The sequence below is a fragment of the Haliotis cracherodii genome, unplaced genomic scaffold (assembly GCF_022045235.1).
Source record: "Haliotis cracherodii isolate W230 unplaced genomic scaffold, xgHalCrac1.p SCAF_13, whole genome shotgun sequence".
Lineage (NCBI taxonomy): Eukaryota > Metazoa > Mollusca > Gastropoda > Lepetellida > Haliotidae > Haliotis > Haliotis cracherodii.
In genome coordinates, this window is record NW_027266268.1 from 17354071 (window position 1) to 17377514 (window position 23444).

Below are 23444 nucleotides of genomic sequence, written 5' to 3' on the forward strand. Positions count from 1 at the left end.
CTTCTCTTATGTCTATAGATTAAGGAGAGATATAATTGGGCCATTCAAATAAATATATGTTTTTATTCGAATGCAGACTGGTTTTGAAACGTCTCTTACTAGTTTGGCATGAACATTTCTACTTTTACAAAATATTAATTTAAGGGAAACGAGTGTGTATTTTGTGGTGTATTCTAATGGGATTAGGAGAGAAAAGCTATTTTCACAAACCACGTTATTCCTCTTTATTATTATTATCGTGAAATTTCTTCTTAGAATTGGTTAAACGAGAATTGTACCATAGAAAATATATCCCAGAACCTATTTTTGAAACGAAAGATTATTCGCAGTTATGATACTGTCAGACCGTAGGCTGACCAACATCGTTAACAAACAGTTGCCTGTGTTACCAGGTAAGTCAGTAACGTAGATAAGACACGTAAGGTTCTAAGATAAACCTTTTTCTCAAACTACGTTATTGTACGTGTTGACGCGACCGCCTCCGTGGTCTAGTGGTAGAGCGTCCGCCCGGAGAGCGAGAAGGTCCGGGGTTCGATCCCCGGCCGCGTCATACCAAAAGACGGTAAAATATGGTACTTGTTGTTACCCTGTCTGGCGCTCTGCATTAAGGGGCGAAAACAAGGACTGGTCGGCTCGGAGTCAGTATACTGTGTCTGAGTGGGGTATTCATGTTAAACTGCGGCATGGTATCTCAGTGAGCTAGCACTATAAATCGGCATCAGTCCGGACTTTTACAAGCAGCCACACAAACACACACACGTACATGCACGTCGCTATATAAGTGCAACAATCTTGGACGCGACGTTAAACCCCATTTCACCTAACCTCTCCTCAAATAGTGATGATACCAGGTGTTAACGAACAGGTGGCTATCTTGTCCCACCGATGGGAGCTTCTAGAATGCCAATCAAACAGTTAGAAAACTGTCCAAAAGTCCAATCCAGTACTAAAAGTAAACCCTAAGGTCACCAGGGAAATACCAGACAAAGCAACAAGCACTGTTTTCGAAACTTGAACTCGCTCGGGATCTTGAAACATGAATCAAGGAACTACAGAGACACAGCAAACACATGGGGCCACTGAGAAGATCAGATAGATGATTGTTTGTTTGTTTGTTGTTTAACGCCGCACTCAGCAATATTCAAGCTGTATGACGGCGGTCTGTAAATAATCGAGTCTGGACCAGGCAATGCAGTGATTAATATCATTAATGCTTGCCTTAAAAGGCGACTATGCTTGTCGTAAAAGGTGATTAACGGGATCGGGTGGTCAGGATCGCTGACTTGGTTGATGCATGTCATCGATCCCAATTGCGTGGATCGATGCTCATGGTATTAATCACTGGATTGTCTGGTCCAGACTCGATTATTTACAGACAGCCGTCATATACTTGGCATATTACTGAGTGCGGCGTTAAACAAACAAACAAACAAACAAACACACACAACAACAAAGTGTTTGGTGAGACTCATATGCTTTGTCAGTCTCTGCTACTGCAATGTCATCTATATAATGCAAACCCAAGAAACCTTTCTTGAAGAAAAGTTGCAAAATAGAAATAGTTGTCTGCTGTGTGGCTAAAAATGTCCCTGTTCCAATTCCAAAGGGAACTTTATTATCAAAGTAGGGATGATTTATTTTCCAAAAAGAATGCCAGTAAATGATCATCTTTTTTTATATAATCTTCTACGTGAGAAATACGGGCATCCAGAAAGATGATTTGTGTAGTCTGGTTTAGATACAGGTAATCTGAGTGAGTGAGTTTTACGCCGCTTTTAGCAATATTCCAGGAATATCACGGTAGGGGACATCAGAAATGGGCTTCACACATTGTACCAATGTTGCGAATCGAACCCGGGCCTTCGGCGTGACGTGCGAAAGCTTTAACCCCCAGGCTACCCCACCGCTCTACAGGTAATTTGCTTCTCACATTTCCATACTTCATGTACTCAATCTGCTCATACTAATATCAAGGGGTGTCACGCCGAAGACCCGGGTTCTATTCCCCACATGGGTACAATGTGTGAAGCCCATTTCTCGTTTGATGATTTTGCTGGAATATTTCTTGAAGCGGCTTAAAACCATACTCATTCAATCACTCACTCACTAAATCATAATCAGTCAAAATGAATATTTTAGATACGTAATGTGTATGGGGAGTGAGTATGATTTTACGCCGCATTTAGCAATATTCCAGCAACATCACGGCGGGGGGACACCAGAAATGAGCTTCACACATGTACACGTCGGAATCGAACCCGGGTCTTCAGCGTGACGAGTTAACGCTTTAACCACTAGGCTACCCGACCGCCCCGTGATGTGTATGGAAGGGATACAAAATAGGTGAACCTCTATGATTTGGTAGACCTGAAGAAAAATCCTGTCATGTAACACAATATACATAGATGAAATATTTTTGTATTTCGAGATAGAGGAACAACATTTTCTTGAAGTCACTTGAACCTTGTTTGCAGACTAGGAGAATCGTCACCGTTTCGTCGATTCTGTCCCTGTGTGGGGTCCCCTGTTTAAGTCTTTGGGAGTAAGGTTTGTGGAACTCTCCTGGTCAAACACTGACATGAAATGTGTTGCTCAACTTGTCCAAGTGGGTTCTTGTGTTCTTTTCTTTTCCGCCCCGGTGAAACGGCAGCAATACAGGATGAGAGGGTTATCAAGAAGTCTTCATTTGATGTCGTCAAAACTGTCTGACCATGTGGCATCCCCCCCCCCCCCCAACTTAATACACATCCTGGTGAATTTGCAATACTTTAGTCCATGTAGTTTCTGTAAAGTACATGCATTGTATGAGAGGTATTTCTGTATTTCCTTTGTGATCATCCAGGACAGCTCTATCACCAGCTCGCCTTGTGTAACCTGATTTGGGTTATTTACCTTTCACAGTTTTCATTCTAGGATATGCAAATGCAAGTTTGTCAACATATCGGTTGCGCTCCCGTCCAACCATCGATCCCAGCAGAGGCAGACGAATTTCCTTTACCTCGAACCTCGCTGCGAGAAGCAGACGGGCCCGGACTCACCCATGCCGCACACTCCACACCTCCCCCCACCAGACACGACGCGTGTTTCTTGAAAAATAGATTAACAAGAGCGGACTGCGCCACTGCAACCTTGCTCTGAACAGAGTACATGTACCTAACATACGAAAGCGCGGGCATGCAGCACGCGCAAGCTGCATTTGGGCGAAAGTTAAACTTAGCCGTGAACACTAGAATTGTTGATGGACACAGTACACAGCATGGGACATTCTTATGCAATTTACACAAAACACATGACAGCATATCGTGATGGAAATATTGTATATCTAGTAAAGTATGTGTTGTGATGCCTATGATATTTTCTGCTCCTTTCACAGATTACAAATTTCCGAAATAGTCCCCTGTTTTAGCATCCCAGAATGGCAGCACATGACGTTAGAACGTCAAAACAAATAAAATGGCAAATCCTGGAAATTGCAAATGTATGGATCGATGCTCACGATGTCAATCACTGGATTGTCTGGTCCAGATACGACCGTCATACAGCTGAAATATTGCTGAGTGCGGCTTTAGACAAGAAACAAACAAACAATACTCGAACTGAAATAAATGCTTGAGTTATGGTGCCCTGTCAGAAATACACTTGACCGGTGGTCAGTCAATTTGGCCCATGCACGCTGACGTTTAGCTGGAATATTCCTGAGCGCAGCGTTAAACATAAAAAACATGGTACGTGAAACACAATGCTTGGCAACAGCATTTGTGTAAAAACTAGACAGATGGCGAGCAGTGTACAAATAATGTATGTTTTGACAAGCATATAAGCATATATACAGAGGACAGAGTCATGCCATATACCTTCCCAAATAAGGTGCATTGATGTCCATTTAACTGACGTACATGTAAGAAATAAGCTGAGCACACATTTATTGCAATTTCTATTTATTCAGATCGTCCTCTGCTGAAATTTTAGACGATATCAAATTTAATGAAGAAGAAAGGTATTGATTATATACAGGTGTGTTTTGATTAAAATGTAATTTTGTGATACAAATACGTTTGGGTTTTTGCACTGCTATATAACTTACACCAAAGCATTTTGAAATTGAACACTTGGCAATTAGAATTCGTCATGCTAAATACAGCCGTCCTCGTTGTGGTGCTGGGCCAGGCTTTGGCTATGCCCGAGGTAGGAACGTTATGTTACATGCATATTATATCTTTGATATATTTTTTATATATTTTTTTATTTGTATGCAGTCATTTTGCAATCTCATCAATTAAACATGTATATTTAGTTAGTTAAATAAACATTATGCATACAATGCTCACTTCAACTGTTATTAACAGCTTTTTCTTGATTTGTGACAGCTTGGAAGCAGTGTTAAAAGACTGAGACGACAAACTGGTTCGTAAATATTCCTTTCATCTATAAAAAAACCCATAACTATTGAAGGCGTCATTTTTTAATCATACATTTTCCAAACCGCAGCGTAAGTGATCGAAAAAAGATGCAAAAATACAATTAATTTAGTTTAAGGTGATCTCATTATATTGTCGTGCAGTGTAACAAAGGCATCCCGTCCTGAAATATTATACAAGTTCTTTCAAGATTTTTACATTGATGAAATTTTGAAATTACAGGATGGCATGTGTACTGCTGTGCGGACATTGGCAACAAGCAACATGCAAATTGTGTGAAAGACGTGCTACAAGGGGCGTTCAATAAGTTTTGCAACTTCGTCGAAGAATATCTTTTGCACTTTTATTTTTCAACATAATCTCCATTCACCTCAATACACTTATTCCATTTGTCCTTCAAGCTTTTAATACCACTTTTATAGAAGTCCGCAGATTGGACCTCTAGCCACGCCTCTGTGGCGGCCTTTATGTCCTCGTTATCCTGGAAGCGTCTTCCACTGAGGACAGATTTGCTGGAACAGGAAATAGTCACTGGGGGATGGGATGTACAGTAAAACTGTTAAATAACCCACCCTACAGCCCAGACCTAGCCCCCAGTGACTATATCAAAACTTATTGAACGCCCCTCGTATCGGCAAAGCAGGACAGTTTCGCGACCAGTGGTGTTATCACCGATTGTCAGTGACTCCAACTTTCGCGATTTTTCCATTTACGCCAAATGGAATCCGTTTCTACAGAGAATCGAGATGTTTTGTGTTGTATTGGTTGCCCAATGTCTTGATTGGCAGTGCGAAGAATTCAAGTATTGATCACCTCGGTGTGTTTCTATCAAGATTCCCATGAGCGTCATACTAGTCTTGCTCAAAAGATGTTCGATCAGGATTATCCAAGGCCTTATAAGTAAAACGTTCAAAAGTATTTGGGTAGTTATTTGGTTATGTTTCCAAATTTGACGCATCAGTGACCAAAAAGGGGTCCGGTGCAATTGATATTTGTATGTGTACCATACGTTACCGTGTTCGTGCAGGTGAACACTTGGCTTGCCTTTGCATGTGTTTGTGGCGGGTGAAACCAGTGGGGCAGTATATGCTTACCCGGTACATGTATCATCATCATTTGATGAGGGATTCATAAACACATACTTTTGATATGGTCGGAATCGTGCAATGGATTTCTTATGACCGCGTAGCTTATATTTATGCATACAATTGTTAATAATAATAATTGTTAATGTATTTACATGCTTTTAACAAAATGCAAAAGTGAAAATCGTGAACAGCTTGAATCACAATAAGTTTTCTCTTACATTAAACATATGGCGTCGCAATTAACTGTCCAGAAACCTTTGATTGTGGGTTCGCCCCGATTATGTTTCTAGGTTTGTCAGCACCATACCCGTGCTCGTGGATTTCACCGAAGCTTTCACATTAAGCTGACACGCCGTGATACAACTGGAATACTGTTAAAAGCGGCGTTTTACCCATCTCACTCACTCACCCACTCACTCCCTCTTACACGATATGACATAATTGACACGTTTATGTTTGAAATTGTGTTTAAAACACAGTGACTTCGCGAATCAAGTTTATCTGCTCCTGTTGACGACTGTCTTTGCCTTTGTACATGTTTTGCTGATTCATGAAAAATCACCAGATACACGATAAACATGTTGTCATCTTGTATTGAAGGATATGACGGGTGTCAGCAAATGTCCGCCTGTGCCACGGCATTAACTGCAGATTATGCAGCGACCGGGAATGATATGTCCAAAATGTGTGGGTAGGTATTATGGTTGTTAATCGTCATACTATTCGGCGGTCTGTAGATAATCGAGTCTGGACCAGACAATCCAGTGATTGATATCATGAGCATCGATCCTCGTAACTGTGATACGATGACATGCATCAACCAAGTCAGCGAGCCTGACCACCCGATCCCGTTAGTCGCCTCTTACGGCAAGCATGGGTTGCTGAAGACCTATTCTACCCCGAAATCTTCATGGGGCTCTCCACGGGTGAGTGAGTGAGTGAGTCTGGCATTTCGCCGCCTATGGCAATATTCCAACCATATCACGGGTCACATATATATATATATATATTTATATTTGTGAGTGTGTGTATTTTATATATATATATATATATATATATATATATATATATATATATATATATATATATGTTCGTGTGTGTGTGCATGTATTATGTATATGTAAGCTAATGATCTGAATGTAGCTATTAAACTTCACAATTACACCATGACGTGGCAACTAAGCGCAACATCTTATCATAATGAAATGTCACATCATGCATGAACAGCACGTGATGCACTTGCTCACAGATGTCCATAGTATGTGCGCCTTTTCGGGAACTCACAATCACTAATGCAGTTGAGCTTAGCACGCGCTTAAACGTGCCTCTTTGACAGTATCTCATTGAACAGACGAAGTGGCGAATAGTGGGTACGATTGAGGGGGAGTATCCCAAATCTGCAGAATGTCAAATCAAAAAGTGTAATTTCTCGACTGTGGGACGTCAAACGGTTGGGGTTGCAATGTGACCTGGGCGTTGCAGTCCTAAAAAGCGACACCTAGACAACGCCGTCTCATTACTTTATTGCACAACGCAACAGATTTGCTGCCGATTCCAAGATGGCAGAAAACGTTGTTAACGACGTAGCGGCGCGCGGCATGGCAGGGCAACAATTATTCACCATAATCGGTATGGGGGCGGTAGTGTCATGGTGTAGGGCGGTACCACACATGACAGGCGGACTGATTTGCATATTGTGGATGGACAATTGACTCACCAGCAATGTGTTGACGTCCTGTCGTTCCATTCGCTTGACATATCGGCAGACATTTTGAACTGCACGATGACAATGCCAGGCCCACCCTGCCCAGGTCGTCCCCGATTATCTCCGACGAGCAGGCATACCGACATTGGACTGGCCCGAAATGTTCCCGGATTTGTCCCTTATAGAGCCATTCACGACCAACTCGTGTTATTCCGGGACCAGCCGAAAAGCGACTCGTGCCCCTCTCATGGCCATTTTTGCGACCGGGTTCCGTCTTAGCGCAAACGGGCGTACCTAAAACAATTGTCAACTCGTTGCGTAATGGTTCACATATTATTTCCCCATGTATTATGTATATATTTCAGATGCAATTTAAAGCACATTGGGACGTGCGGAATTATACAGTAGGACTGAACACATTTAACTGCGTCTAGGGTATATTTTTAGAGGCAAGACATATGTAAAATCAAATATATTTCTGAGGGATTCTTTGACGAAGAACTTGAATGCGCATTCTGATTGGTTTGTCGTATTTTCGCACATAACATTCATTGATACGGGGACGAGTCTTCTTGCAGTTTAGGAAGGGGGCGAGTGGTGACGATTGTTATAGAGCATCTGGGAGGGATATTCTCGGGCCGAGGGTGTACACCAGAGACCCACGTAGCCCAGCTGGGGAGGCTATTGAGGCTATTCAAAAGTCTCGTGGTTAAAGCTTTCGTTTGTGACGCCGTAGGCCCGTGTTCGATTCCCAAAATAGGTACATTGTGTTAGCTTGTGATTTTGCTGGAAACGTTGCTAAAACGGCTGGGATTTTGTATTGAGATTAGATATTATTTCAGCTATAGCTACAAAAGCAAATATTATTTTAGTTCAAACTATGAGGTTCAACACCTCGCAACAATGCAAGATGGTCAGTCCCTCAGAATAGTTCTATCCGGATAAACGGGGTTCACGGTACACTGACACGGTGCATACGCTTTTTTGTGATGGTTTTGTCCATGTTTCAGGTTGTATGCAACCTTCTATAGCTGTGTGGATACAGCCCCCAGTTGCCCATCAATGACAGGGGCGGCGTTTAATGACCAAAGATCACAGATAGCCATGCTCTGTGGAGGTTCTGGTAAGTAAATGAGACAAAGTCGTTTGAGCACCATTTCGTCAACATAAGTTAGATTTATTTAACAAACACGCAGATTATGTACATGTTTCGAAGCAATATGTATCATACGTTGGTATTGTTGTATATTACGAAAGGTTAGTGACTTCAGATTAACTACAAATTTTCAAGTTGAATATTAGTATATCCAACGTTGATATTGAGAGAATTTAAAAGCATGATCAAATATATCATATAAAACAGAACATATGTGTTTTGCCTCTCTGCCAAACCACATATAGTAACAATTTGCAATATCTTTTGAACGCAAATAGCTGGGAAATGGCCATATGAAATTTAGTCGAGGTAGAAAAAAGGTCAAAATTCAAAATATCACAACAAACCCCGGAACATTTGTTGCGTCCCATTAGTTACAATGCACGTACCAAATTTAATCCGTGGTAGAATAGGTCTTCAGCTACCCATTCTTGTCCTAAAAGGCGACCATACTTTTCGTAAGAGGCGACTAACGGGATCGGGCGGTCAGGCTCGCTGATACATGTCATCGTATCCTAATTGCGTGGATCGATGCGCATGATGTCAATCACTGGATTGTCTGACCCAGATTCGATTATTTACAGACCGCCGTCATATAGCTGGAATATTGCTGCGTGTGGCGTTAAGCAACAAACAAGCAAACAAAACATTTTGCAATATAGCAGTTGTGACTGTCACATCGACATCAGATTCGATTGTCCTGACTTGCCTTGGGTGTCACCATTGATAGGAACACACATGTGAAGTTTCAGTCTTTTTGGTCCAGCGATTTCCAAGGGAAAATGTAAATGACGACGCTACCTTATTAGTAGCGAAATTTTAAAAAAGCTATGAATATTATTAAGCTTATTGAACGCCCCTCGTATCGGCAAAGCAGGACAGTTTCGCGACCAGTGGTGTTATCACCGATTGTCAGTGACTCCAATTTTCGCGATGTTTCCATTTACGCCAAATGGAATCCGTTTCTACAGAAAATTGAGATGTTTTGTGTTGTATTGGTTGCCCAATGTCTTGATTGGCAGTGCGAAGAATTCAAGTATTGATCACAATGGTGTGTTTCTATCAAGATTCCCATGAGCGTCATACTAGTCTTGCTAAAAAAAATGTTCGATCAGGATTATCCAAGGCCTTATAAGTAAAACGTTCAAAAGTATTTGGGTAGTTATTGGGTTATGTCTCCAAATTTGACGCATCAGTGACCAAAAAGGGGTCCGGTGCAACTGATATTTGTATGTGTACCATACGTTACCGTGTTCGTGCAGATGAACACTTGGCTTTCCCGTGCATGTGTTTGTGACGGGTGAAACCAGTGGGGCAGTATATGCTTACCCGGTACATGTATCATCATCATTTGATGAGGGATTCATAAACACATACTGTTGATATAGTCGGAATCGTGCAATGGATTTCTTATGACCGTGTAGCTTATATTTATGCATACAATTGTTAATAATTATCAGGGGCGGTCGGGTAGCCTGGTGGTTAAAGCATTCACTCGTCACGCCGAAAACCCGGGTTCTATTCCCGACATGGGCACAATGTGTGAAGTCCATTTCTGGTGTCCCCCGCCGTGATATTGCTGGAATATTGCTAAAAGCGGCGTAAAACCATACTCACTCACTAATAATTATCATGTATTGTACATTCTTTTAACATGCAAAAGTGAAAATCGTGAACAACTTGAATCACAATAGGTTTTCTCTTACCTTAAACATATGGCGTCGCAATTCACTGTCCAGAAACCTTTGATTGTGGGTTCGAATCCCGATTATGTTTCTAGGTTGGTCAGCACCATACCCGTGCTCGTGGGTTTCACCGAAGTGGTAAACATCTGAGACCTGCATCACTTCAGGATTTCCTCCCACATTAAGCTGACACGCCGTGATATAACTGGAATACTGTTAAAAGCGGCGTTAAACACAACTCACTCACTCACTCACTCACTCACTCACTCACTTCCTCTTACACGATCTGACATAATTGACATGTTTATGTTTGAAATTGTGTTTAAAACACAGTGACTTAGCGAATCAAGTTTATCTGCTCCTGTTGACGACTGTCTTTGCCTTTGTACATGTTTTGCTGATTCATGAAAAATTAACAGATACATGATAAACATGTTGTCATCTTGTATTGAAGGATATGACGGGTGTCAGCAAATGTCCGCCTGCGCCACGGCATTAACAGCAGATTATGCAGCGACCGGGAATGATATGTCCAAAATGTGTGGGTAGGTATTATGGTTGTTAATCGTCATACTATTCGGCGGCCTGTAGATAATCGAGTCTGGACCAGACAATCCAGTGATTGATATCATGAGCATCGATTATGTAACTGAGATACGATGACATGCATCAACCAAGTCAGCGAGCCTGACCACCCGATCCCATTAGTCGCCTCTTACGGCAAGTATGGGTTGCTGAAGACCTGTTCTACCCCGAAATCTTCATGGGGCTCTCCACGGGTGAGTGAGTGAGTGAGTCTGGCATTACGCCGCCTATGGCAATATACCAACCATATCACGGGTCACACATATATATATATTTATATTTGTGTGTGTGTATTTTATATATATATATATATATATATATATATATATGTTCGTGTGTGTGTGCATGTATTATGTATATGTAGGCTAATAATCTGAATGTAGCTATTAAACCTCACAATTACACCATAACGTGGCAACTAAGCGCAAAATCTTATCATAATGAAATGTCTTATCATGCATGAACAGCACGTGATGCACGTGCTCACAGATGTCCATAGTATGTGCGCCTTTTCGGGAACTCACAATCACTAATGCAGTTGAGCTTAGCACGCGCTTAAACGTGCCTCTTTGACAGTATCTCAATGAACAGACGAAGTGGCGAATAGTGGGTACGATTGAGGGGGAGTTTCCCAAATCTGCAGAATGTCAAATCAAAAAGTGTAATTTCTCGACTGTGGGACGTCAAACGGGTGGGGTTGCAATGTGACCTGGGCGTTGCAGTCCTAAAAAGCGACACCTAGACAACGCCGTCTCATTACTTTATTGCACAACGCAACAGATTTGCTGCCGATTCCAAGATGGCAGAAAACGTTGTTAACGACGTAGCGGCGCGCGGCATGGCAGGGCAACAATTATTCACCATAATCGGTATGGGGGCGGTAGTGTCATGGTGTAGGGCGGTATCACACATGACAGGCGGACTGATTTGCTTATTGTGGATGGACAATTGACTCACCAGCAATGTGTTGACGTCCTGTCGTTCCATTCGCTTGAAATATCGGCAGACATATTTTGAACAGCACGATGACAATGACAGGCCCATCCTGCCCAGGTCGTCCCCGATTATCTCCGACGAGCAGGCATACCGGCATTGGACTGGTCCGAAATGTTCCCGGATTTGTCCCTTATAGAGCCATTCACGACCAACTCGTGTTATTCCGGGACCAGCCGAAAAGCGACTCGTGCCCCTCTCATGGTCATTTTTGCGACCGGGTTCCGTCTTAGCGCAAACGGGCATACCTAAAACAATTGTCAACTCGTTGCGTAATGGTTCACATATTATTTCCCCATGTATTATGTATATATTTCAGATGCAATTTAAAGCACATTGGGACGTGCGGAATTATACAGTAGGACTGAACACATTTAACTGCGTCTAGGGTATATTTTTAGAGGCAAAACATATGTAAAATCAAATATATTTCTGAGGGATTCTTTGACGAAGAACTTGAATGCGCATTCTGATTGGTTTGTCGTATTTTCGCACATAACATTCATTGATACGGGGACGAGTCTTCTTGCAGGTTACGGAAGGGGGCGAGTGGTGACGATTGTTATAGAGCATCTGGGAGGGATATTCTCGGGCCGAGGGTGTACACCAGAGACCCACGTGGCCCAGCTGGGGAGGCTATTGAGGCTATTCAAAAGCCTCGTGGTTAAAGCTTTCGTTTGTGACGCCGTAGGCCCGTGTTCGATTCCCAACATAGGTACGCTGTGTTAGCTTGTGATTTTGCTGGAAATGTTGCTAAAACGGCTGGGATTTTGTATTGAGATTAGATATTATTTCAGCTATAGCTACAAAAGCAGATATTATTTTAGTTCAAACTATGAGGTTCAACACCTCGCAACAATGCAAGATGGTCAGTCCCTCAGAATAGTTCTATCCGGATAAACGGGGTTCACGGTACACTGACACGGTGCATACGCTTTTTTGTGATGGTTTTGTCCATGTTTCAGGTTGTATGCAACCTTCTATAGCTGTGTGGATACAGCCCCCAGTTGCCCATCAATGACAGGGGCGGCGTTTAATGACCAAAGATCACAGATAGCCATGCTCTGTGGAGGTTCTGGTAAGTAAATGAGACAAAGTCGTTTGAGCACCATTTCGTCAACATAAGTTAGATTTATTTAACAAACACGCAGATTATGTACATGTTTCGAAGCAATATGTATTATACGTTGGTATTGGTTTAGATTACGAAAGGTTAGTGACTTCAAATTAACGACTACAAATTTTCAAGTTGAATACTAGTATATCCAACGTTGATTTTGAGAGAATTTAAAAGCATGATCAAATATATCATATAAAACAGAACATATGTGTTTTGCCTCTCTGCCAAACCACAAATAGTAACAAATTGCAATATGTTTTGCTGGGAAATGGCCATATGAAATTTAGTCGAGGTAGAAAAAAGGTCAAAATTCAAAATATCACAACAAACCCCGGAACATTTGTTGCGTCCCATTAGTTACAATGCACGTACCAAATTTAATCCGTGGTAGAATAGGTCTTCAGCTACCCATTCTTGTCCTAAAAGGCGACCATACTTTTCGTAAGAGGCGACTAACGGGATCGGGCGGTCAGGCTCGCTGATACATGTCATCGTATCCTAATTTTGTGGATCGATGCGCATGATGTCAATCACTGGATTGTCTGACCCAGATTCGATTATTTACAGACCGCCGTCATATAGCTGGAATATTGCTGCGTGTGGCGTTAAGCAACAAACAAGCAAACAAAACATTTTGCAATATAGCAGTTGTGACTGTCACGTCGACATCAGATTCGATTGTCCTGACTTGTCTTGGGTGTCACCATTGATAGGAACACACATGTGAAGTTTCAGTCTCTTTGGTCCAGCGATTTCCAGGGGAAATGTAAATGACGACGCTACCTTATTCGTAGCGAAATTTAAAAAAAAGCTATGAATATTATTAAGCTTTCCCATTGTGTTACAATCCTTATAGGGGCGGTCGGGCAGCCTAGTGGTTAAAGCGTTCGCTCGCCACGCCGAAGACCCGGGTTCGATTCCCGACATGGGTACAATGTGTGAAGCCCATTTCTGGTGTCCCCCGCCGTGATATTGCTGGAATATTGCTAAAAGCGGCGTAAAACCATACTCACTCACTCACTCACTACAATCCTTATATATGTCCATTCTGATTTATATCTGAAGCTGTCGATTCAAGTTCTCACTGTCAAACGGCTCGGCAATGCGGGACAGTCTTTGAGACCTCATTCTATGCCTCGCCCTTCCATCCAGTTGAACACTGTGGGTAAGTTGTAGAAAAAATGAGAATATCTTAAAATGGGGACGTGTGATAATTTACAACACCTATTTACACCTCCAGTTGTGTTTGTTTGTTGTTGAAATTTTCCGACGATATGCGGCCTGTAAACAATTGAGACAATTCAGTTATTGATAATATGATCAACGATCAGTGGGACGTTCTGACTCTACTGACCAAGTCATCGATCCATTCGGTCACCTACGACCAGTATCGGTTGCCGGGGACCAATTCTAACCTGGACTTCTCACAGGGTCTGCAACATTCTATAAAGGTTTATACACCCGAACCTTAAAAATATATTTTGTTGACTTGAAAATACACGATAGCCTGTTGCCATGGAATCCCTTCGACATAACAGGGTAACATTATATGCTTCACATCCTGATAACAAGCGTTAGCTTCGACTTAAAGGAATAAGCTATATACTGGAATATATACATAATGCCTGATATCATGGTTATCCTTCAACATAAAGAGTCAAAAAATTACCAAAAATGTTAAAAACTTTAATTAAGGCAAATATGTCGGAGGTCCTTCCAATGATCCGGGGCGGTGAGCTAGGCTAGTGGTTAAAGCGTTCGCTCGTTCGATTCCCCACATGGGTACATTGTGTGAAGCCCAGGTGTGGTGTTTCCCGTCGTGATATCGCTGGAATATTGCTGAAAGCGGCGTAAAAACTTCTCACACACTCACTCGAATGATATGGATGCACTCAGTGCTATTGGGAAACATAGAACAGCCACTGTTCGAGAAGAGTGCACGGGTGGCCCAGTCGTTTGAGGCGGCGCGATTCGCTTTGTAGAGTTGCGTCCCTTGGGCAGGCCAGAAACCTAGGATTGTGGGTTCGAATCCCGGTTCGCCCCGATTATGTTTCTAGGTTTGTCAGCACCATACCCGTGCTTGTGGGTTTCACCGAAGTGGTAAACGTCTGAGACCTGCATCACTTCAGGCTTTCCTCCCACATTAAGCTGATAGCTGCGATATAACTGCAATACTGTTAAAAGCGGCGTTAAATCCAACAAATTCACTCATTGTTCGAGAAGACGTAGCTGACACCTTTATGCGTCTTTACATTTGCAGAGTCTTTGATTCCTACATTGCCTGCCTACAGGCAGTTGTTGGACTTTGTCCTGCAGTCAACCAGTCAGCCATTGACCTTCTGAGTACTGGTAGATCCCTGATTTGCACTACAGATGGTACGTATATATCACCATGGTCCTATGGTCCACTTGCACAAAGCGATCTTAGCGCTAAGATTATCTTAACTCCCATACTTTAGCATAGGCTTACAATAGTCTTAGCGCTAAGATGATCTTAACTCCCATACTTTAGCATAGGCTTACAATAGTCTTAGCGCTAAGATGATCTTAACTCCCATACTTTAGCATAGGCTTACAATAGTCTTAGCGCTAAGGTCGCTTTGTGCAAGTGGGCCACGGTGCACGTGTTGGAAAATGTAACGGTGCCTTCCGATAGTGCCGATTTCTTCCCGTTTAAATTCGTTTAATGAGCTGGAGGTATAACGCGAGTAGATCAGCCTGTGTCAGAAATGTAATGATCTTGGGTATCGGTAGTACACCTGCTAGAGTAAGTAAGTATGGTTTAACGCCGCTTTTTAGCAATAGTCCAGCAATATCACGGCGGGGGACACCACACATGGGCTTCACACATTGTACCCATGTCGGGAATCGAACCCGGGTCTTCGGCGTGACGAGCGAACGCTTTAACCACTAGGCTGCCCGACCGCCCCTACACCTGATAGAGCCTGTACTGTTGTAAGTGATTCGTGTTACTCTCCCTATCAATTGTTACCACAGGCAAGACTCGATTATTCATACATAAAACGTCAGTACCAGAGATTATCTGCCGAAACAAATTCTTTTAGGCTTAAAAGGCAAAAACATAGCAGCAAAAAGTATGTGAATGGATCACTGAAAACAGCGTTCACTCATTCTCTATCAATAGTCTGGGCCTTCCTCCAGATTAAGACTTTCGTGGAGATCTGGGTTAGAGACTTCACCAACATGTTTGTTGTAAGAGACACCTAACGGGATCCGGACCGCCTCCGTGGTCTAGTGGTAGAGCGTCCGCCGGGAGAGCGGAAGGTCCGGGGTTCGATCCCCGACCGCGTCATACCAAAAGACGTTAAAAGATGGTACTTGTTGTTACCCTGTCTGGCGCTCGGCATTAAGGGGCTAAAACAAGGAGTGGTCGGCTCGGAGTCAGTATACTGTGTCTGAGTGGGGTATTCGTGTTAAACTGCGGCATGGTATCTCAGTGGGCTAGCGCTATAAATCGGCATCAGTCCGGACTAGTACAAGCAGCCACACACACACACACGTGCATGCACGTCGCTATATAAGTGCAATAATCTTGGACGCGACGTTAAACCCAATTTCACCTCACCTCACCTAACGGAATCCGATGGACAGGATGGAGTTGGTTCATGAATGTCATCACGTTTCAATTGCGTCGACCGATGAGCATGATGCCAATCATTGGGTTGACCGCCGTCCGTAGCTGAAATGTTGGAGTGCAGCGTTGGCCTGACCACTCGATCCCGTTAGTCGCCTCTCACCGCAATCATGAAATGCTGAGTTCGGAGCCGGGACTTCACGGTAACCGCCTCTTTGAGTTGTGAGTGAGTTGGGTTTTACATCTCTTGTAATAGTGTTCATATTAACTGTTTCACCAGCCACAAGTTCCTGTACCAGTGCTCTTCCCTGTGCAACGTCGTTCGTGGATATGTATTCTGGAAGCTATGGCAACGCTGGAAGTGATGCGTGCAGGTAATTAACAGAAATACGTTTAATAATAACCGTGTAGAGATTCGGTGGAAGAATCCTAGCGTCTCATGTTTGTTTGTTGGTTTGATTGTTTGTTTGTTTGTTGTTCAACGCCGCACTCAACAATAATCCAGCTATATGACGGCGGTCTGTAAATAATCGTGTCTGGACCAGACAATCCAGTGATTGACATCATGAGCATCGATCGACGCAATTGGGATACGATGACATGTGTCAACCAAGTCAGCGAGCCTGACCACCTGATCCCATTAGTCGCCTCTTACGACAAGCATAGTCGCCCTTTACGGCAAGCATGGGTTGCTGAAGACCTATTCTAACCCGGATATTCACTATGTTCTCTGTTTTGCCGAATGCAGTTCATATTTCTGTCTGGCAAGAGAGCAATAAACCAACAAGGGTTTTGTGACTGGAACCTTTAAACTAGAACACTGCCATAAGCTATGACATTGTCGCAAAGCCGCCTCTATGCTATATGTCAGTCATATTGTCCACTTCAAATTCCTTATTGATGGAAAAACCATTTTGGTATTGAATAGTTCATCCAACCTTTCACTTTCAACTTTGTGATTGAAGTTCACAAGCCTATTGACGTTTACAATCATATCCGCTCTAAAGGCCAGGCTGTTCTTAACAAATGTCACATCTTGCTGCATGGTGAGTTCACAGTCACCTTCTTTAAACTTCTGTGTTGTGTGGTCAGAGATCAGGTTGTCATTTTGTTGAAATAGTTTATCTCGCGTTCTCTTGCAGAGAACTGGGCTTTGGAATGAATGACAGTCATGTCGCTTGATTCACTTTCGGGAGAATCAGAAGATTGGTGTTGTGCTGTGGTGTTACTATTCGTGTGTTGGAGCGTCTGCGAAACATTAATTTAGACAAATTTGACGGTGGTCTCGTCATGCGTTTATTTATCTCTTGTCTCTTTCATCAAATAATATACAATGTTTTCATTGTATTTATTTATTTTCTCAAGGAAATATATACTGTTATGCCAAAGACAAATGTACACTGTCTTTCGCTCACCATAAGAAAATATTCTGGCGTTCGAACTATCAGGACACTGCTAGTCCTGCACATTCTTTAGATCGATACGATGAGTGGTTAGAGATCTATATTACGATGGTTGAGAGATCGATACGATGAATGATCACAGATCTATATTACGATGATTCAGAGATCGACACGATGAGTGGTCAGAGATCTATATTACGATGATTCAGAGATCGACACGATGAGTGGTCAGAGATCGATACGATGAGTGGTCAGAGATCTATATTACGATGGTTCAGAGATCGATACTATGAGTGGTCAGAGATCTATATTACGATGGTTCAGAGATCGATACGATGAGTGGTCAGAGATCTATATTACGATGGTTCAGAGATCGATACGATGAGTGGTCAGAGATCTATATTACGATGGTTGAGAGATCGATACGATGAGTGGTCAGAGATCTATATTACGATGGTTCAGAGATCGACATAATGAGTGGTCAGAGATTTATATTACGATGATTCAGAGATCGATACGATGAGTGGTCAGAGATCTATATTACGATGGTTCAGAGATCGATACGATGAGTGGTCAGAGATCTATATTACGATGGTTGAGAGATTGATACGATGAGTGGTCAGAGATCTACATTACGATGATTCAGAGATCGATACGATGAGTGGTCAGAGATCTATATTACGATGGTTGAGAGATTGATACGATGTGGGTTTCACTGTAGTGGTAAACGCCTGAGACCTGCCTCACTTCACAGACACGCCGTGATCTAACTGTACTACTGTTAAAAGCGGCGTTAAACCCAACTCACCCCTCAATGTTAAAAGCAATTCTCTCTCCAGCAATACGCAGACCTACAAGAAATGTCTGACGAAATATATCGGTTCCTGTCCATGGCTGGAGGAAATTGGGATTATGGGAGACGCAGAATACAGACGTTATGAGGCGTGTGGAGTCAGCAGTGAGTTAACTTCATGGGAATTCTTATAAGCATTAAATCCCTGATAATTCGACCGCCTCCGTGGTCTAGTGGCAGAGAGACCGCCCGGAGGGCGGAAGGTCCGGGGTTTGATCCCCAACCGCGTCATACCAAAAGACGTTAAAAGATGGTACATGTGTACTTTTTGTTACCCTGTCTGGCGCTCGGCATTAAGGGGCTAAAACAAGGACTGGTCGGCTCGGAGTCAGTATACTGTGTCTGAGTGGGGTATTCGTGTTAAACTGCGGCATGGTATCTCAGTGTGCTAGCACTATAAATCGGCATCAGTCCGGTCTAGTACAAGCAGCCACACAAACACACACACATGCATGCATGCATCTATATGTGCAATAATCTTGGACGCGACGTTAAACCCCATTTCACCTCACCTCACCCTAAGAATTAGTCTATGTGTTGCATGATAAAACATTAGGAAAAGTAACTTTAAAATTGAGGTTATCAAGCTGGAATGTTGTATTAACATTTTTGACGATCTTAGCTTGCTTGTTTCTTGTTCGTTGTTCAACGCCGCACTCAGCAATATTCCAGCTATATAACGGCGGTATGTAAATAATCGGGTCTGGACCAGACAATCCAGTGATATAAATCATGAGCATCGATGCGATGACATGCATGAACCAAGTCGGCGAGCCTGACCACCCGATCCCGTTCGTCTTACGACAAGCATAGTCGCCTTTTACGCATGCATGGGTTGCTGAAGACCTATTCTACCCCGGATCTTCACGGGAAAGCTATCTTATTAAATGTTTGTTGCCATAATAATGTACGCCACACATGAAACAGACCACATAACAAAGCAACTAAACAGACCCACTCGAAAATACAGATGAGTGTCACGTGCTGATAATTTTGTTGAGCCGAAAGTCTTCCCCTGATGACACGGTAGGCCGGACTTGGGCTCGTTTGTTCGCCAAACTCAGTTATATAACGGTAGTCTGTAGAATAAATATGTCTTGACCCGACAAATCAGTGATTGATATAATGAGCAAAAATCGACGCCAGGTACAATGAGACGCATGTCATGCCTGTCCACCTGACCCACACGGTCGTATCTTACTGCAAGCATAGATCGAGTTTCTCAAACCTGGAATAACAATCCTCTTTAGGACATGCCACAAGGAAGGCCGGTGTATCTGATATCTTCCCTGATGTGTAGTGATCCATTCATATAATGACTGCAGAGCTCCAGATAAGCTTTTGGTGTGGTGGGTATTTTACCCATGCATTTTAAAATCGTTGGGTATTAGTAATTCTATCTGGGTATTCAAATTTCTGTTACCCACTAGTTTTTACACATGTGGGTATTTAAGTTAAATATTTAAAAACACTAATCATCTAGTCCCTGCAAACTGGTGTCGTGTGGGTTCGAGAGCTTTGTATGACTCAAAAATACCACGATTCTTCCACAAGAAAGTGTGATGGCAAATGATCATGATGTAACTGTCATCTAGGAGTTTGGCAAGGTTGACGGAATGCCCGTTTATAATTTCAAAATAAGTTGCTGATTTGCTAATCGAATACAATATTTCACAATATTTTGAATATACGCACAAGTTATATTTTTGTAGCGTACCTGTAATGTTCGTTTCGTATTTGATACGCTCGGATTTTATTTTACTGCGTATTTTTGCATTTCTGACGCATATTTTACGCAGATACGCAGCTTATCTGGAGCTCTGTAATGTTCACCGCTATTTTGTTTTTACGGCCAATGGAATCTGTTTCGGTGTTTAATCGCGACTGGTTATCCCTGCTGTTGACTGATATATTGTACAAAAAAAGTAGGATTGTTGTATGTTCTTGTCGCCAAGACTCAGATCCCATCCATTCGCTTCCCTGGTTCTTTCAGGCACTTCGAGCTCCTCAGGATCGTCGCTCAGTGTCCCAAGTAAGTTGAATCATTTCTAATGATAGTGATACACGACCTTGCTTGAAATTATCAAATATTATGAAATATTGTAAATTTGTTCTGCACACTGACTCTATTCACTTCCTACTGGTTGGATAGGCCGAAGACCCTGGTTCGATTCCCCACATGGGTACAATGTGTGAAGCCCACTTCAGGTGTCCCCCGTCGTGCTATTTATGGAATGTTTCTAAAAGTGGCGTAAAACCATATTCACTCACTCACTCACTCTTAGTGGTTGAGGTGTTGATTCTGCCACCTCCATTATCCTGCGCATTACGATGAATACACTGGATAAACGATGATGTGAATTCTGTGTCATCAAGAAGTAATTGAGACATCGGAGCGATTGACATAGTATACCTTTAAGCCCCTGTTTGTGACTGATGATGTCCTTCAGGGACGAATTTGGACCGAGCTGCATAATTTAAGGAATGAAACAAGTTCAGAAAGTTATGTACAGTTCTCTGTCGTCTCAACTTGTTTTTTGTACATATACTTTTATACGTAAAGCGGTTGAGAGTGTTGTTTTTCCTATCATTCCGGCCATATCTCGACGGAGGAAATCCCCAAGAATTCACACATTTTACCCATGCTCAGTGTGACGACCTCACACTACCCCTTGAGGGTGCAATCATGTAATGTTCACCGCTATTTTACCTTTAACTCCTAATGGAATCTGTTTCTGCGTATAATCGAGACGTTGATGTATATAATTTAATTATGATTCTTGGGACTTAACTAACGTGCTTCAGAATATGCATGTTTGTTCAAGGATGGGGTGAATAAAATTCGGGTGTTCTGGTTTGAGTGAGATTGTATTTACACAAAGTTGAATGTCTTGTAAATATATCCTCAGGCTTAATAAACAAGTCGAGCCTCCTGGCGTTCCTCCATGATGCAGAGCTGGAGATGGCGGAAACAGTTCACGACGCTGAGGAATCAGTTTCTGCTATTCACGATGTCCGCCAGCTCGTGGAAGAGTGATGAGACTTGTGTCCGCTGAGACAACAGCCAACTTCTGCACAAACCCATTAGAATAAAGTTTGTCTGCATGATTTTATTTGTTGTGGTTCAACGCCTCACCCGGCAATATTCCAGCTACATTGTACATGGCGGCTGTGTAACTAACATGTTTTAAATAAAAAACACAAGTCATCAAGCCAGACCACCCGGTCCCCAAGTTCGTCTCTTAAAACCGGGGGCACGGGTGGCCCAGTCGACACGCCGTGATATAACGACACGACCCGAAGTGATTACAATTTCAACGGCGTGTTGGAACGGCGAAAACTGGAAATGATGTAGGTTCTACACGTGACAAATCAAGAAACATCACCAGGATAAATATAGGATTCAAACCCATGAGTGAATAAGTCGGTTAAAATTAAAAGTCGCTTCGGCCATAGTTCAGCCAAATTGTGACTATCACAGGTTTCTGAGACTTCTAAGAGACGCCACTCTGCACAGCTAATTCGGCGCCAAAAATACTGGGCCTCCCGTGGCCATAAGCTAACACTATGGCACTGGTTGTGGTCACATGTATTGCATATTGCATATACATTGACACAGCACATGCTGGGATTATCCCAGTTTGGGTTTGACAGTCTCCGTGGGAATTCCTGGTGAGAATTGGTTTTAAGAGTGAGTGAGTGAGTGAGTTGGGTTTAACGCCGCTTTTAACAGTATTCAAGTTATATCACGGCGTGTCAGCTTAATGTGGGAGGAAAGCCCGAAGTGATGCAGGTCTCATACGTTTACCACTTCGCTGAAACCCACGAGCACGGGTTTGGTGCTGACAAACCTAGAAACATAATCGGGGCAAATCGGGATTCGAACCCACAATCATAGGTTTCTGGCGTGCCCAATGGACGCAACTCTGCACAGCGAATCGCGGCGCCTTAGACGACTGGGCCACCCGTGCCCCCTTGTTTTGGCAGATTACTTCCTCAGTTAACATTCTGGCCTTATTATGTTGCATTATTTGATATATCATTTATACCAAGTTCTTTGATCAAACAATTACCATATGTTTGATTTTCAATTCAGAATATCTTAAGTTAGCGATATAAGCAAAACTCTTCAATTTGTGATATTATATCCAATAAATGAACTGTACTGGCACATAGCCAGCACTCAAACAATACTTCTATTTAAAAAAAAATAAAAATTTGATTTTAAACTTTTTTATTTTTTTTGCTGATGGATATCTTGGACATCGTATCTTTGAAAATCAATAAATTTGCTTTTTTTGGCAAAACATTCAAACATGGTGAAGTCATGAGGTTGCATATTCATTTCTTACCCCACTTTCCACAAAATTAGCCTGTCACAGATTATTTTTATTCAAGCTTGTTGCAGGAATGAGTGACGGCTAAATAGACATTATCAAATTTAGCAACAGGTTTTTTTCAATTTTCAATCACACAAAAAACAAACTCGGTATATTTTCTTTTGCCCCTGAGTTTTCTACATGCAAAAGTGCGGCTTCGTAAGGTGAGTCTACAAGGATCGGGTTGGTCAGGCTCTGTGGTTAGTTTAATGTCGTCTCATCGTGCTCCGACTGCTTGAAATTTTGCTTATTTACAAGTACTTAATGGTTTGTCTGGTCCACATTCGATGTAAATTAGAACATTGCCGGCTGAGTACTGATGTGCGAGGTTGGGCAACACAAAAACACTATTTCTTGAGCAAATTGTAGGAGTAGTTGGTTGGTTTGTTTGTTGTTTAACGCCGCACTCAACAATATTCCAGCTATATGAAGGCGGTCTGTAAAATAATCGAGTCTGGACCAGA

At 42.4% G+C, this 23444-nt stretch overlaps 1 protein-coding gene across 1 annotated transcript; it reads left to right on the forward strand.

The window, feature by feature from the left end:
- Nucleotides 1-4106: 4106 nt before the first annotated feature.
- On the forward strand, nucleotides 4107-21678 carry LOC139458997 (uncharacterized). The gene is made up of 12 exons (XM_071240437.1): nucleotides 4107-4185; nucleotides 4368-4404; nucleotides 6107-6197; nucleotides 8222-8334; nucleotides 10507-10597; nucleotides 12596-12708; nucleotides 13816-13915; nucleotides 15011-15126; nucleotides 16626-16719; nucleotides 18588-18706; nucleotides 20595-20633; nucleotides 21511-21678. Exons 1-12 carry the CDS (start codon nucleotides 4129-4131, stop codon nucleotides 21636-21638), a joined length of 1098 nt encoding a protein of 365 aa, XP_071096538.1. The 5' UTR covers nucleotides 4107-4128; the 3' UTR covers nucleotides 21639-21678.
- Nucleotides 21679-23444: the final 1766 nt, after the last annotated feature.

Coding starts and splice junctions, on each gene's coding strand:
- LOC139458997 (XM_071240437.1), top strand. CDS start 4,129: ATGCTAAATACAGCCGTCCTCGTTGTGGTGCTGGGCCAGGCTTTGGCT. Junction 15,127..16,625: donor CCTGATTTGCACTACAGATG/GTACGTATATAT, acceptor CTGTTTCACCAG/CCACAAGTTCCTGTACCAGT. Junction 18,707..20,594: donor TGAGGCGTGTGGAGTCAGCA/GTGAGTTAACTT, acceptor TGGTTCTTTCAG/GCACTTCGAGCTCCTCAGGA.